This window comes from Nerophis lumbriciformis, linkage group LG39 (assembly GCF_033978685.3).
Source record: "Nerophis lumbriciformis linkage group LG39, RoL_Nlum_v2.1, whole genome shotgun sequence".
In the NCBI taxonomy this organism is placed as follows: domain Eukaryota; kingdom Metazoa; phylum Chordata; class Actinopteri; order Syngnathiformes; family Syngnathidae; genus Nerophis; species Nerophis lumbriciformis.
This window is the reverse complement of record NC_084586.2, coordinates 21,722,501-21,736,991: the sequence shown is the minus strand read 5'-3', so window position 1 is coordinate 21,736,991 and position 14,491 is coordinate 21,722,501. Positions and strand designations below refer to the sequence as shown.

General features: G+C 32.9%; 1 protein-coding gene across 1 annotated transcript; it reads right to left on the bottom strand.

Moving 5' to 3' along the window:
* Positions 1-3,377: 3,377 nt before the first annotated feature.
* Positions 3,378-14,017, bottom strand: tmem101 (transmembrane protein 101). The gene is made up of 4 exons (XM_061931829.1): positions 13,728-14,017; positions 7,822-8,002; positions 7,611-7,757; positions 3,378-3,773 (listed from the first exon to the last, which is right to left on the bottom strand). Exons 1-4 carry the CDS (start codon positions 13,922-13,924, stop codon positions 3,465-3,467), a joined length of 834 nt encoding a protein of 277 aa, XP_061787813.1. The 5' UTR covers positions 13,925-14,017; the 3' UTR covers positions 3,378-3,464.
* Positions 14,018-14,491: the final 474 nt, after the last annotated feature.

The following is a 14,491-nucleotide window of genomic DNA, read 5'->3' as shown; positions in this document are numbered from 1 at the left end:
ACATTTTTAACCAGCTTTTATCAAAACTCCCACCTGACCTCAAAAGTGTTACATTTATGGAGGTTCTACTGCACAATAATCCCTTAATTGGTTCCTTCAATCAATTTCTGATTAATTATATTTTCACAGTACTATTAACCATCTCAACTCTTCTAAATTGTGGTGAATGTTAAAGGTCAGTAAATTGGTCAAAATAAGTCCTATATATTTTTTGAAATTATTTTAAGCAATGAAATATCTATAGATTAACTCAAGATCTGTTTTATGCCTTTTTTATTTTAGTTTTTTAAGGCAAAAACTAAAATTATCCAATATTTCCCCCCCAAAATTGAAAATTAAATATTAGATGTATAGTAATAGAAGTTTTAACAAGGTCAATCATTTCTAACGTTGCTTTTAATTCATTATTTTTTGAACAATGACTGTTTTAAAAAAAAAAATATTTAAAAGGCCCCCCATAATGGTAAAAAAAAATAAAAATTCACTTTCAAAACAAATCTATTGATCAACTTCACTTTTTTTTTCTTTCTTTTTTTTAATAAAAAAATGTTTTCGAAGGAAACGTTTTTTTTTTTTTTTAACAAAAAATAAGTTATATTTCCTGAAACCATTTCTCAAAATAGATGTAAAGTAGTTGGAGACTTAAGTAGGTCAAAAATTAATAATGTTGCTTTTATTACATTATTTTTTTTTGAACAATGACTGTTTAAAAAAAAAAAAAGGATTTAAAAGGCCCCCCAAAATGATAAAAAAAAAATTTTTTCACTTTCAAAACAAATCTATTGATCAACTTCACTTTTTTTTCTTTTTTTTTTTATAAAAAGTTTTCAAAGAAAACCGTTTTTTATTTTTTAAACACAAAATATGCTATATTTTCTGAAACCTTTTCTCAAAATTGATGTAAAGTAGTTGGAGACTTAAGTAGGTCAAAAATGAATAATGTTGCTTTTAATTCATTATATTTTGAACAATGACTGTTTTTAAAAAAAAAAAAAAAAAAATTTAAAAGGCCCCCCCAAATGGTGAAAATATTTGTTTCACTTTCAAAACAAATTTATTGATCAACTTCACTTTTTTTTAATTTTATTTTATAAAAAAAATGTTTTTAAAGAAAACCGTTTTTTATTTTTTAAACACAAAAAATTTCCTGAAACCATTTCTCAAAATAGATGTAAAGTAGTTGGAGCCTTAAGTAGGTCAAAAATTAATAATGTTGCTTTTATTACATTTTTTTTTTTTAACAATGACTGTTTTAAGAAAAAAGAATTTAAAAGGCCCCCCAAAATGGTGAAAATATTTTTTTCACTTTCAAAACAAATTTATTGATCAACTTCACTTTTTTATTTTATTTTATAAAAAAATGTTTTTAAAGAAAACCGTTTTTTATTTTTTAAACACAAATGTCCTGAAAACATTTCTCAAAATAGATGTAAAGTAGTTGGAGACTTAAGTAGGTCAAAAATTAATAATGTGGCTTTTATTACATTATTTGTTTTGAACAATGACTGTTTAAAAAAAAAAAAAAAAAGAATTTAAAAGGCCCCCCAAAATGGTGAAAATATTTGTTTCACTTTCAAAACAAATTTATTGATCAACTTCACTTTTTTTTTTTTTTATTTTATAAAAAAAATGTTTTTAAAGAAAACCGTTTTTTATTTTTTAAACACAAAACATTTCCTGAAACCATTTCTCAAAATAGATGTAAAGTAGTTGGAGACTTAAGTAGGTCAAAAATTAATAATGTTGCTTTTATTACATTATTTTTTGAACAATGACTGTTTAAAAAAAAATAAAAATTAAAAGGCCCCCCAAAATGGTGAAAATATTTGTTTCACTTTCAAAACAAATTTATTGATCAACTTCACTTTTTTTTTTTTTTTTTTTTCTTATAAAAAAATGTTTTCGAAGGAAACGTTTTTTTTTTTAAAACAAAAAATAAGTTATATTTCCTGAAACCATTTCTCAAAATAGATGTAAAGTAGTTGGAAACTTAAGTAGGTCAAAAATTAATAATGTTGCTTTTATTACTTTTTTTTTTTAACAATGACTGTTTAAAAAAAAAAGGATTTAAAAGGCCCCCCAAAATGGTAAAAATATTTTTTTTCACTTTCAAAACAAATCTATTGATCAAATTCACTTTTTTTTTTTTTTTTATAAAAAGCTTTCAAAGAAAACCGTTTTTTATTTTTTAAACACAAAATATGCTATATTTTCTGAAACCTTTTCTCAAAATTGATGTAAAGTAGTTGGAGACTTAAGTAGGTCAAAAATGAATAATGTTGCTTTTAATTAATTATATTTTGAACAATGACTGATTGAAAAGGCCCCCCAAAATGGTGAAAATATTTCTTTCACTTTCAAAACAAATTTATTGATCAACTTCACTTTTTTTTTTAAATTTTTTACAAAAAGTTTTCAAAGAAAACAGGTTTTTATTTTTTAAACACAAAATATGCTATATTTTCTGAAACCTTTTCTCAAAATTGATGTAAAGTAGTTGGAGACTTAAGTAGGTCAAAAATGAATAATGTTGCTTTTAATTCATTATATTTTGAACAATGACTGTTTTAAAAAAAAAAAAAAAAAATTTAAAAGGCCCCCCAAATTGGTGAAAATATTTGTTTCACTTTCAAAACAAATTTATTGATCAACTTCACTTTTTTTTTATTTTATTTTATAAAAAAAATGTTTTTAAAGAAAACCGTTTTTTATTTTTTAAACACAAAAAATTTCCTGAAACCATTTCTCAAAATAGATGTAAAGTAGTTGGAGCCTTAAGTAGGTCAAAAATTAATAATGTTGCTTTTATTACATTATTTTTTTTAAACAATGACTGTTTAAAAAAAAAAAAAAAGAATTTAAAAGGCCCCCCAAAATGGTGAAAATATTTTTTTCACTTTCAAAACAAATTTATTGATCAACTTCACTTTTTTTATTTTATATTATTTAAAAAATGTTTTTAAAGAAAACCGTTTTTTATTTTTTAAACACAAAAAATTTCCTGAAACCATTTCTCAAAATAGCCTTAAGTAGGTCAAAAATGAATAATGTTGATTTTAATTCGATATTTTTGAACAATTCTAGTTAAAAAAAAGAAATCACACTAAAGGTCTCGGGAACCCAAAAGGCGACCACTCATAAAAGTGTTAATAATAATTCATATATCAATATATACTTTATGTTGGACATGCTGCCTGAGGGAGAGCCAATCAGCAGCCACGATACTAAACAGTGTCATGAAAATACTGCAGTAGTATTGATATTTTTGGTTCATTTAGCTATGCTTAAAAATGCTTCATTTAGGCCAAACACTGTAAAAATCTGATGGATTTATGACCTCAATCAAGCTTATTTAAATGATAGAAAGTACACAAATATTGAATGAGTTCCTTTTAATGACATGAAACTAACACACGTATAAAAAGCGGCAGGATATTTACAGCACAGTTCCAGTAATAAAAAGATCAGCCGTCGGTGGCCAGGATGAGCACGGCGCCAAAGATGCCCACGTTGTGTCCGATGAGCTTCATCTGGTTCCAGAACTCCACCTTGCGCGTGTGGTGCCAGTAGCTCAGGTTGCCGTCGGTGAGCAGGATGAGGAGCGGCAGGACGGTGGCCAGGACCTGAGCCGCCTGCCGCACGTAGCAGCCCGACAGGAAGGCCAGGGCCAGCGCGCCCAGCGTGACCTCCAGCAGGACCAGGGCCAGCTCGCCCCCCCAGATGTGGTCCAGGTAGGCCAGCCTGTCCTCCTGGCTGTGCTGCAGAGAGTACACCTGGTGGACGCCAAAGGTACTGCGGTCAGCTTACATCCTTGCTATTGTCACACTTTACATCAAGAAAAAAGCCAAAAAACGTCTATTTCTCATATACTAAATCACATCATTTAATGTGGCCCACTGTCAATGTAATGGCTTGCTATGTTATCAATGTCACCCGTCATGTCTTTAAGGTGACCTGTGGCGTCATTTGATATCAGCCGCCACTTCATCTAATCTGGCCCGCCACGTCCATTAAGTGGCCTGCCACATTGTTTAATTGGGGCCACCATCTCGTTTAAGGAGGCCCATCATCGGATTGACAGAGGCCCACCATCATCTCGTTTACGGAGGCCCACCATCTAGTTTAACGAGGCCCACCATATCGTTTATGGAGGCCCACCATTTCGTTTAATGTGGCCCACCATCTCATTTACAAAGGCCCACCATCATCTCGTTTACAGAGGCCCACCATCTAGTTTAAATTGGCCCACCATCTCGTTTAATTTGGCCCACCATATCGTTTGAGACCGACCATCTCGTTTAATTTGGCCCACCATCTCGTTTACAAAGGCCCACCATCTCGTTTAAAGTGGCTGACCATTTCGTTTACGGAGGCCCACCATCTCGTTTAATGTGGCTGACCATTTCGTTTAAGGAGACCAACAATCTTGTTTAAGGAGGCCCACCATCTCGTTTAATGTGGCTGACCATTTCGTTTAAGGAGACCAACAATCTTGTTTAAGGAGGCCCACCATCTCGTTTAATTTGGCCCACCATCTCATTTAAGGAGACCCACCATCTCGTTTAATTTGGCCGACCATCTCGTTTAATTTGGCCCACCATCTCGTTTAATTTGGCCGACCATCTCGTTTAATTTGGCCCACCATATCGTTTACAAAGGCCCACCATCTCGTTTAAGGAGGCCCACCATCTCGTTTATGGAGGCCCACCATCTCGTTTAATTTGGCCCACCATCTCGTTTACAAAGGCCCACCATCTAGTTTAAAGTGACCCACCATCTCGTTTATGGAGGCCCACCATCTCGTTTAATTTGGCCCACCATATCGTTTGAGACCGACCATCTCGTTTAATTTGGCCCACCATCTCGTTTACAAAGGCCCACCATCTCGTTTAAAGTGGCTGACCATTTCGTTTACGGAGGCCCACCATCTCGTTTAATGTGGCTGACCATTTCGTTTAAGGAGACCAACAATCTTGTTTAAGGAGGCCCACCATCTCGTTTAATGTGGCTGACCATTTCGTTTAAGGAGACCAACAATCTTGTTTAAGGAGGCCCACCATCTCGTTTAAAGTGGCTGACCATTTCGTTTAAGGAGACCAACAATCTTGTTTAAGGAGGCCCACCATCTCATTTAATTTGGCCCACCATCTCATTTAAGCAGACCCACCATCTCGTTTAATTTGGCCGACCATCTCGTTTAATTTGGCCCACCATATCGTTTGAGACCGACCATCTCGTTTAATTTGGCCCACCATCTCGTTTACAAAGGCCCACCATCTCGTTTAAAGTGGCTGACCATTTCGTTTACGGAGGCCCACCATCTCGTTTAATGTTGCTGACCATTTCGTTTAAGGAGACCAACAATCTTGTTTACGGAGGCCCACCATCTCGTTTAATGTGGCTGACCATTTCGTTTAAGGAGGCCCACCATCTCGTTTAATGTGGCCGACCATCTTGTTTACAAAGGCCCACCATCATCTCGTTTACGGAGGCCCACCATCTCGTTTAATTTGGCCCACCATATCGTTTGAGACCGACCATCTCGTTTAATTTGGCCCACCATCTCGTTTACAAAGGCCCACCATCTCGTTTAAAGTGGCTGACCATTTTGTTTACGGAGGCCCACCATCTCGGTTAATGTGGCTGACCATTTCGTTTAAGGAGACCAACAATCTTGTTTAAGGAGGCCCACCATCTCGTTTAATGTGGCTGACCATTTCGTTTAAGGAGACCAACAATCTTGTTTAAGGAGGCCCACCATCTCATTTAAGGAGACCCACCATCTCGTTTAATTTGGCCGACCATCTCGTTTACAAAGGCCCACCATCATCTCGTTTACCGAGGCCCACCATCTAGTTTAAAATGGCCCACCATCTCATTTAAGGAGACCCACCATCTCGTTTAATTTGGCCCACCATATCGTTTAAGGAGACCGACCATCTCGTTTACAAAGGCCCACCATCATCTCGTTTACGGAGGCCCACCATCTTGTTTAATTCGGCCCACCATCTCATTTATGGAGGCCCACCATCTCGTTTAAGGAGACCCACCATCTTGTTTAATTTGGCCGACCATCTCGTTTACAAAGGCCCACCATCATCTCGTTTACTGAGGCCCACCATCTAGTTTAAAGTGGCCCACCATCTAGTTTAAAATGGCCCACCATCTCGTTTAATTTGGCCCACCATCTCGTTTAAGGTGGCCCACCATCTCATTTAAGGAGACCCACCATCTCGTTTAATTTGGCCCACCATATCGTTTAAGGAGACCGACCATCTCGTTTACAAAGGCCCACCATCTCGTTTAAAGTGGCTGACCATTTCGTTTAAGGAGACCAACCATCTCGTTTAATTTGGCCCACAATCTCATTTAAGGAGACCCACCATCTTGTTTAATTTGGCCCACCATCTCGTTTAACGTGACCGACCATCTCGTTTACAAAGGCCCACCATCATCTCGTTTACAGAGGCCCACCATCTAGTTTAAGGTGGCCCACCATCTCGTTTAATTTGGCCCACCATCTCGTTTATGGAGGCCCATCATCTCGTTTACCGAGGCCCACCATCATCTCGTTTACCGAGGCCCACCATCTAGTTTAAAGTGGTCCACCTTCTCGTATACATATATATATATATATATATACATATTCATATATATACACGTATGTATACATCTACATAAATGTATACATATATATATATATATACACATATTCATATATATACACGTATGTATACATCTACATAAACGTATACATATATATATATATATACACATATTCATATATATACACGTATGTATACATCTACATAAACGTATACATATATATATTTATGTATACGTTTATGTAGATGTATACATACGTGTATATATATGAATATGTGTATATATATATGTATACGTTTATATAGATGTATACATACGTGTATATATATGAATATGTATATATATACATATATGTATGTATACGTTTATGTAGATGTATACATACGTGTATATATATGAATATGTATATATATATATATATACATACACGTATATGTATACGTTTATATAGATGTATACATACGTATATATATATATATATATATGAATATGTGTATATATATATATATATATATATATATATATATATGTGTGTGTGTGTCAGTTATGAAAGGCATTGAAATGAGGACAATGACAATCCTACAATATAGTACAGTAATCACCAAAATGATTCCCGGGCGCAGCCACCGCTGCTGCCCACTGCTCCCCTCACCTCCCAGGGGGTGATCAAGGGTGATGGGTCAAATGCAGAGAATAATCTCGCCACACCTAGTGTGTGTGTGACAATCATTGGTACTTTAACTTTAACTTTTAATACATTAACTTGTGAAACAGCGCCCTCTGCTGGATTTATAGCTGCAGCACTTTTTTTTAGCACTCATTCATTTAGCTCTCAAACCACTTCTATGTTGTTAAAAAATAACATTGACATTTTACAGGAGGGAAAATAAACATGTAGGGGAGAGAATCCTGAACCGAGAAGAGGCGCAGTTCTACATTTGAAGACCTGCGAAGTCAATCCATGCAAGACTTGTGGAAGTGTTCAAGGTGTGCCGAGGTCTCACCATGCAGATGAGGTAGACCCCCAGGAAGATCTGTCCTGTGGACTGCAGGGACCTACTGCGTGCTTTCTGCCTGTACACCTCCCCCGCCCCGCTGGCCAGGACCAGGAAGCCTCCGATGATGGCGAGCGCTCTGGAATACATGCGCACCTGCGGGGGGGCGACATGTTTGCATTGTGGTCCTTTTCACTCTTTACCATTATAGTTGTATCACCTTGAGCCACTCGGCGTAGTGCACCTGCCCGCCCGCGTAGGACGCGTACGTGCTGACGGCCAGCTGGATGGCGGCGCACATGGCGAACCACCGCCTCTTCACGCCAAACGACATGAAGCTGGCACACAGCACCGCCGCCCCCATGTCTACGTACAGGTACGGCACGTGGATGTCTGGCTTCCTGCCGACAACAAGATAGTCATTATTTTGGAGACATTTACTTAGTTGATGTGTGGAGAGATTAACATGACTATAAATATAGAGCCACAGTAGTACCGTTTTTCAATGGAAATGATCACAAATCTGTGATTGAGGACCACAATTCCATAAACTCAGGACCGGTGATATTGGCTTAAATGCTCACATGAAAACAAGAGACATTGACGTCTTTCTCCATTTAGAAACAACCAATTTGAACTTGGGTAAAAACATGAATAAAACAAAGATATTCGACTATGAACAATGAGCACACAAACTGTGCTCTCTTCAAACACAGGGATAAATATGAAAATAAATACTGTTTGTCGTGGTTCCTTTTGACTGTAAATGGATAATGTATTTATATTATTCACATGTGAATAATGCTGTATAATAGACTGTATTTATATTATTCACATGTGAATAATGCTGTATAATAGACTGTTATTCACGTGAATAATGCTGTATAATAGACTGTATGTTATTCACATGTGAATAATGCTGTATAATAGACTGTATTTATATTATTCACATGTGAATAACATAAATACAGTCTATTATACAGCATTATTCACGTGAATAACAGTCTATTATACAGCATTATTCACATGTGAATAACGCTGTATAATAGACTGTATTTATGTTATTCACGTGAATAATGCTGTATAATAGACTGTATTTATATTATTCACATGTGAATAACGCTGTATAATAGACTGTATTTATGTTATTCACATGTTAATAATGCTGTATAATAGACTGTTATTCATGTGAATAATGCTGTATAATAGACTGTTATTCATGTGAATAATGCTGTATAATAGACTGTATTTATATTATTCACATGTGAATAACGCTGTATAATAGACTGTTATTCATGTAAATAATGCTGTATAATAGACTGTATTTATATTATTCACATGTGAATAATGCTGTATAATAGACTGTATTTATATTATTCACATGTGAATAATGCTGTATAATAGACTGAATTTATGTTATTCACATGTGAATAATGCTGTATAATACTGTATTTATATTATTCACATGTGAATAATGCTGTATAATAGACTGTATTTATGTTATTCACATGTGAATAATGCTGTATAATAGACTGTATTTATATTATTCACATGTGAATAATGCTGTATAATAGACTGTATTTATGTTATTCACATGTGAATAATGCTGTATAATAGACTGTATTTATGTTATTCACATGTGAATAACGCTGTATAATAGACTGTATTTATATTATTCACATGTGAATAATGCTGTATAATAGACTGTATTTATATTATTCACATGTGAATAATGCTGTATAATAAACTGTATTTATGTTATTCACATGTGAATAATGCTGTATAATAGACTGTATTCATGTTATTCACATGTGAATAACGCTGTATAATAGACTGTATTTATATTATTCACATGTGAATAATGCTGTATAATAGACTATGTTATTCACGTGAATAATGCTGTATAATAGACTGTATTTATATTATTCACATGTGAATAACGCTGTATAATAGACTGTATTTATGTTATTCACGTGAATAATGCTGTATAATAGACTGTATTTATGTTATTCACATGTGAATAATGCTGTATAATAGACTGTTATTCATGTGAATAATGCTGTATAATAGACTGTATTTATATTATTCACATGTGAATAACGCTGTATAATAGACTGTTATTCACATGTGAATAATGCTGTATAATAGACTGTATTTATGTTATTCACATGTGAATAATGCTGTATAATAGACTGTATTCATGTTATTCACATGTGAATAACGCTGTATAATAGACTGTATTTATATTATTCACATGTGAATAACGCTGTATAATAGACTATTTATATTATTCACATGTGAATAACGCTGTATAATAGACTGTATTTATGTTATTCACATGTGAATAATGCTGTATAATAGACTATTTATATTATTCACATGTGAATAATGCTGTCTAATAGACTATTTATATTATTCACATGTGAATAATGCTGTATAATAGACTGTATTCATATTATTCACATGTGAATAACGCTGTATAGAAGACTGTATTTATGTTATTCTCATGTGAATAATGCTGTATAATAGACTGTATTTATATTATTCACATGTGAATAACGCTGTATAATAGACTGTATTTATGTTATTCACATGTGAATAATGCTGTATAATAAACAGTTATTCACGTGAATAATGCTGTATAATAGACTGTTATTCACGTGAATAATGCTGTATAATAGACTGTTATTCACGTGAATAATGCTGTATAATAGACTATGTTATTCACGTGAATAATGCTGTATAATAGACTGTTATTCACGTGAATAATGCTGTATAATAGACTGTATTTATATTATTCACATGTGAATAACGCTGTATAATAGACTGTATTTATGTTATTCACATGTGAACAATGCTGTATAATAGACTGTATTTATATTATTCACATGTGAATAATGCTGTATAATAGACTGTATTTATATTATTCACATGTGAATAATGCTGTATAATAGACTGTATTTATATTATTCACATGTGAATAACGCTGTATAATAGACTGTATTTATGTTATTCACATGTGAATAATGCTGTATAATAGACTGTATTTATGTTATTCACATGTGAATAATGCTGTATAATAGACTATTTATATTATTCACATGTGAATAATGCTGTATAATAGACTGTATTTATGTTATTCACATGTGAATAACGCTGTATAATAGACTGTATTTATATTATTCACATGTGAATAACGCTGTATAATAGACTGTATTTATATTATTCACATGTGAATAACGCTGTATAATAGACTGTTATTCACATGTGAATAATGCTGTATAATAGACTGTATTTATATTATTCACATGTGAATAACGCTGTATAATAGACTGTATTTATGTTATTCACATGTGAATAATGCTGTATAATAGACTGTATTTATATTATTCACATGTGAATAACGCTGTATAATAGACTGTATTTATATTATTCACATGTGAATAACGCTGTATAATAGACTGTATTTATATTATTCACATGTGAATAACGCTGTATAATAGACTGTATTTATGTTATTCACATGTGAATAACGCTGTATAATAGACTGTATTTATGTTATTCACATGTGAATAATGCTGTATAATAGACTGTATTTATGTTATTCACATGTGAATAACGCTGTATAATAGACTGCATTTATGTTATTCACATGTGAATAATGCTGTATAATAGACTGTATTTATATTATTCACATGTGAATAACGCTGTATAATAGACTGTATTTATATTATTCACATGTGAATAACGCTGTATAATAGACTGTATTTATATTATTCACATGTGAATAACGCTGTATAATAGACTGTATTTATGTTATTCACATGTGAATAACGCTGTATAATAGACTGTATTTATGTTATTCACATGTGAATAACGCTGTATAATAGACTGTATTTATGTTATTCACATGTGAATAATGCTGTATAATAGACTGTATTTATATTATTCACATGTGAATAATGCTGTATAATAGACTGTATTTATATTATTCACATGTGAATAATGCTGTATAATAGACTGTATTTATGTTATTCACATGTGAATAATGCTGTATAATAGACTGTATTTATGTTATTCACATGTGAATAACGCTGTATAATAGACTGTATTTATGTTATTCACATGTGAATAATGCTGTATAATAGACTGTATTTATATTATTCACATGTGAATAATGCTATATAATAGACTGTATTTATATTATTCACATGTGAATAATGCTCTATAATACTGTATTTATGTTATTCACAAGTGAATAATGCTGTATAATAGACTGTATTTATATTATTCACATGTGAATAATGCTGTATAATAGACTGTTATTCACGTGAATAATGCTGTATAATAGACTGTACTTATATTATTCACATGTGAATAACGCTGTATAATAGACTGTGTTTATGTTATCCACATGTGAATAATGCTGTATAATAGACTGTATTTATGTTTTTCACATGTGAATAATGCTGTACAATAGACTGTATTTATATTATTCACATGTGAATAACGCTGTATAATAGACTGTGTTTATGTTATCCACATGTGAATAATGCTGTATAATAGACTGTATTTATGTTATTCACATGGGAATAATGCTGTATAATAGACTGTATTTATATTATTCACATGTGAATAACGCTGTATAATAGACTGTATTTATGTTATTCACATGTGAATAATGCTGTATAATAGACTGTATTTATGTTATTCACATGTGAATGATGCTGTATAATAGACTGTATTTATATTATTCACATGTGAATAACGCTGTATAATAGACTGTATTTATGTTATTCACATGTGAATAATGCTGTATAATAGACTATATTATTCACATGTGAATAACGCTGTATAATAGACTGTATTTATGTTATTCACATGTGAATAATGCTGTATAATAGACTGTATTTATATTATTCACATGTGAATAATGCTGTATAATAGACTGTATTTGTTATTTACATGTGAATAAAGCTATATAATAGACTATATTATTCACATGTGAATAATGCTGTATAATAGACTGTATTTATGTTATTCACATGTGAATAATGCTGTATAATAGACTATTTATATTATTCACATGTGAATAACACTGTATAATAGACTGTATTTATGTTATTCACATGTGAATAATGCTGTATAATAGACTGTATTTATATTATTCACATGTGAATAATGCTGTATAATAGACTGTATTTGTTATTTACATGTGAATAATGCTATATAATAGACTATATTATTCACATGTGAATAATGCTGTATAATAGACTGTATTTATGTTATTCACATGTGAATAATGCTGTATAATAGACTATTTATATTATTCACATGTGAATAACACTGTATAATAGACTGTATTTATGTTATTCACATGTGAATAATGCTGTATAATAGACTGTATTTATGTTATTCACATGTGAATAACGCTGTATAATAGACTGTATTTATGTTATTCACATGTGAATAATGCTGTATAATAGACTGTATTTATATTATTCACACGTAAAAAATACCTACGTAAGTGTTTATTGTCTATTGTATCAACATTGAGTATCCAACTCAACGTCATATATTTTGGTGTTTGATTAATGCTAACCGTCAGCATGCTATTGTTTAGCATGCTAACATAGTACTATTAGCAAGCTAGCTTTTTTTTCTTTTTTTTTTTGTCCATTTAGCTCATTTTTTTTGTACTTAATGCTATCTGGCCCCCTGTTAGCATTTCAGTTCGGCTTTGGCACTTCAGCATTCACGCTAAATTTCTACCAAAACTGCAATTTCTCGTTCTTAAAAAATATATATTGTACTGTTATTTTTGTTGTTGTTTTTTTTAAATGTATTTAAAGAAAAGTTTTGCAAGGATGAATGGGAGAAAATGTTATTTGTAGTAATTACAGGGCAACTTGTAGGGTGTGTCAATCACACACCCACCATACAAAACCACAAGTTAAAAACAGCAATGTTGTACTCATTAAATAAAATACTTAAATTCAAAATATTTAAATGACGTCATTTAATTACGACATGGACGAGAGGTGTTTGCGCACCACATTAAGCGGTCCGACGATAGCTCACCGGCTAATTTAGCCAAACAGCTCCTTTATGTTTTTTTTTTCTTACCTTTTGGACTCGGCTCGTTCCGCGAACAGCATGAGCATACAGAAGCAGTTCCAAAAGCCGAAACGGGTCAAGATAAACGCTCCCAACTGGCAGAGGAACCTCAACATCTGCTTCCCACTCGGGACCGCCATGGCTGTGACACTCTCCGTCAACGGCACGACAGGAAGAACCGCGCGTGTCAAAGTAAGAGCCCGCATCCGGTCCAATCGCTATAATCTTGCCTAAGAGAGTCCCTCGAACCTCTTAGTTTGAAGGGTGGTTCGTGTGCTGGCGAAAGGCGGTCATCCCATTGGCTGTCGGCGGGAACTGTTGCCGGAAGTGGTCCCCGGGGCTAGCATTTGTTACACTGCCATCTGCAGGAAAATGTTGATATTACGCCAATATTGTGTACAAATATTTACATTTTAAAGACGGAGGATTGTCTTTATTTACATCCAGGTTGCTTAGCAACCTAAAATGAGTTGTTCTCGTTATAATACATGATTCGGTTCGGACAATAGATAATGAGGGATTGATTTTGTTTTTTTTATTTTAAGAAAACGTTCCAAATAAATGTACAGAGTGTGTATTATGCATGCATTTTTATTTACACATTTTTATTATTATTAAAATAGTTGTATTTTTTTTTAAATAATTGTATTTATTTTTTTACATTCTGCAATTTGGCAAAAGATGGTGGATAAAAAAAAGGGCCCCCAAACGAACAGCTCACAACTGCGAATCCGTTTTTTTTATCGTTGACTTAAAGAAGCTGTTCAAAACAG

What these genes read in the sequence shown, in the direction of transcription:
- tmem101 (XM_061931829.1), bottom strand. Translation starts at nt 13,924, where the DNA reads ATGCGGGCTCTTACTTTGACACGCGCGGTTCTTCCTGTCGTGCCGTTG. An exon ending in GAACGAGCCGAGTCCAAAAG is followed by an intron (nt 8,003 to 13,727) that starts GTAAGAAAAAAA and finishes TGTTGTCGGCAG; the next exon opens with GAAGCCAGACATCCACGTGC. An exon ending in GGGTCTACCTCATCTGCATG is followed by an intron (nt 3,774 to 7,610) that starts GTGAGACCTCGG and finishes GGCGTCCACCAG; the next exon opens with GTGTACTCTCTGCAGCACAG.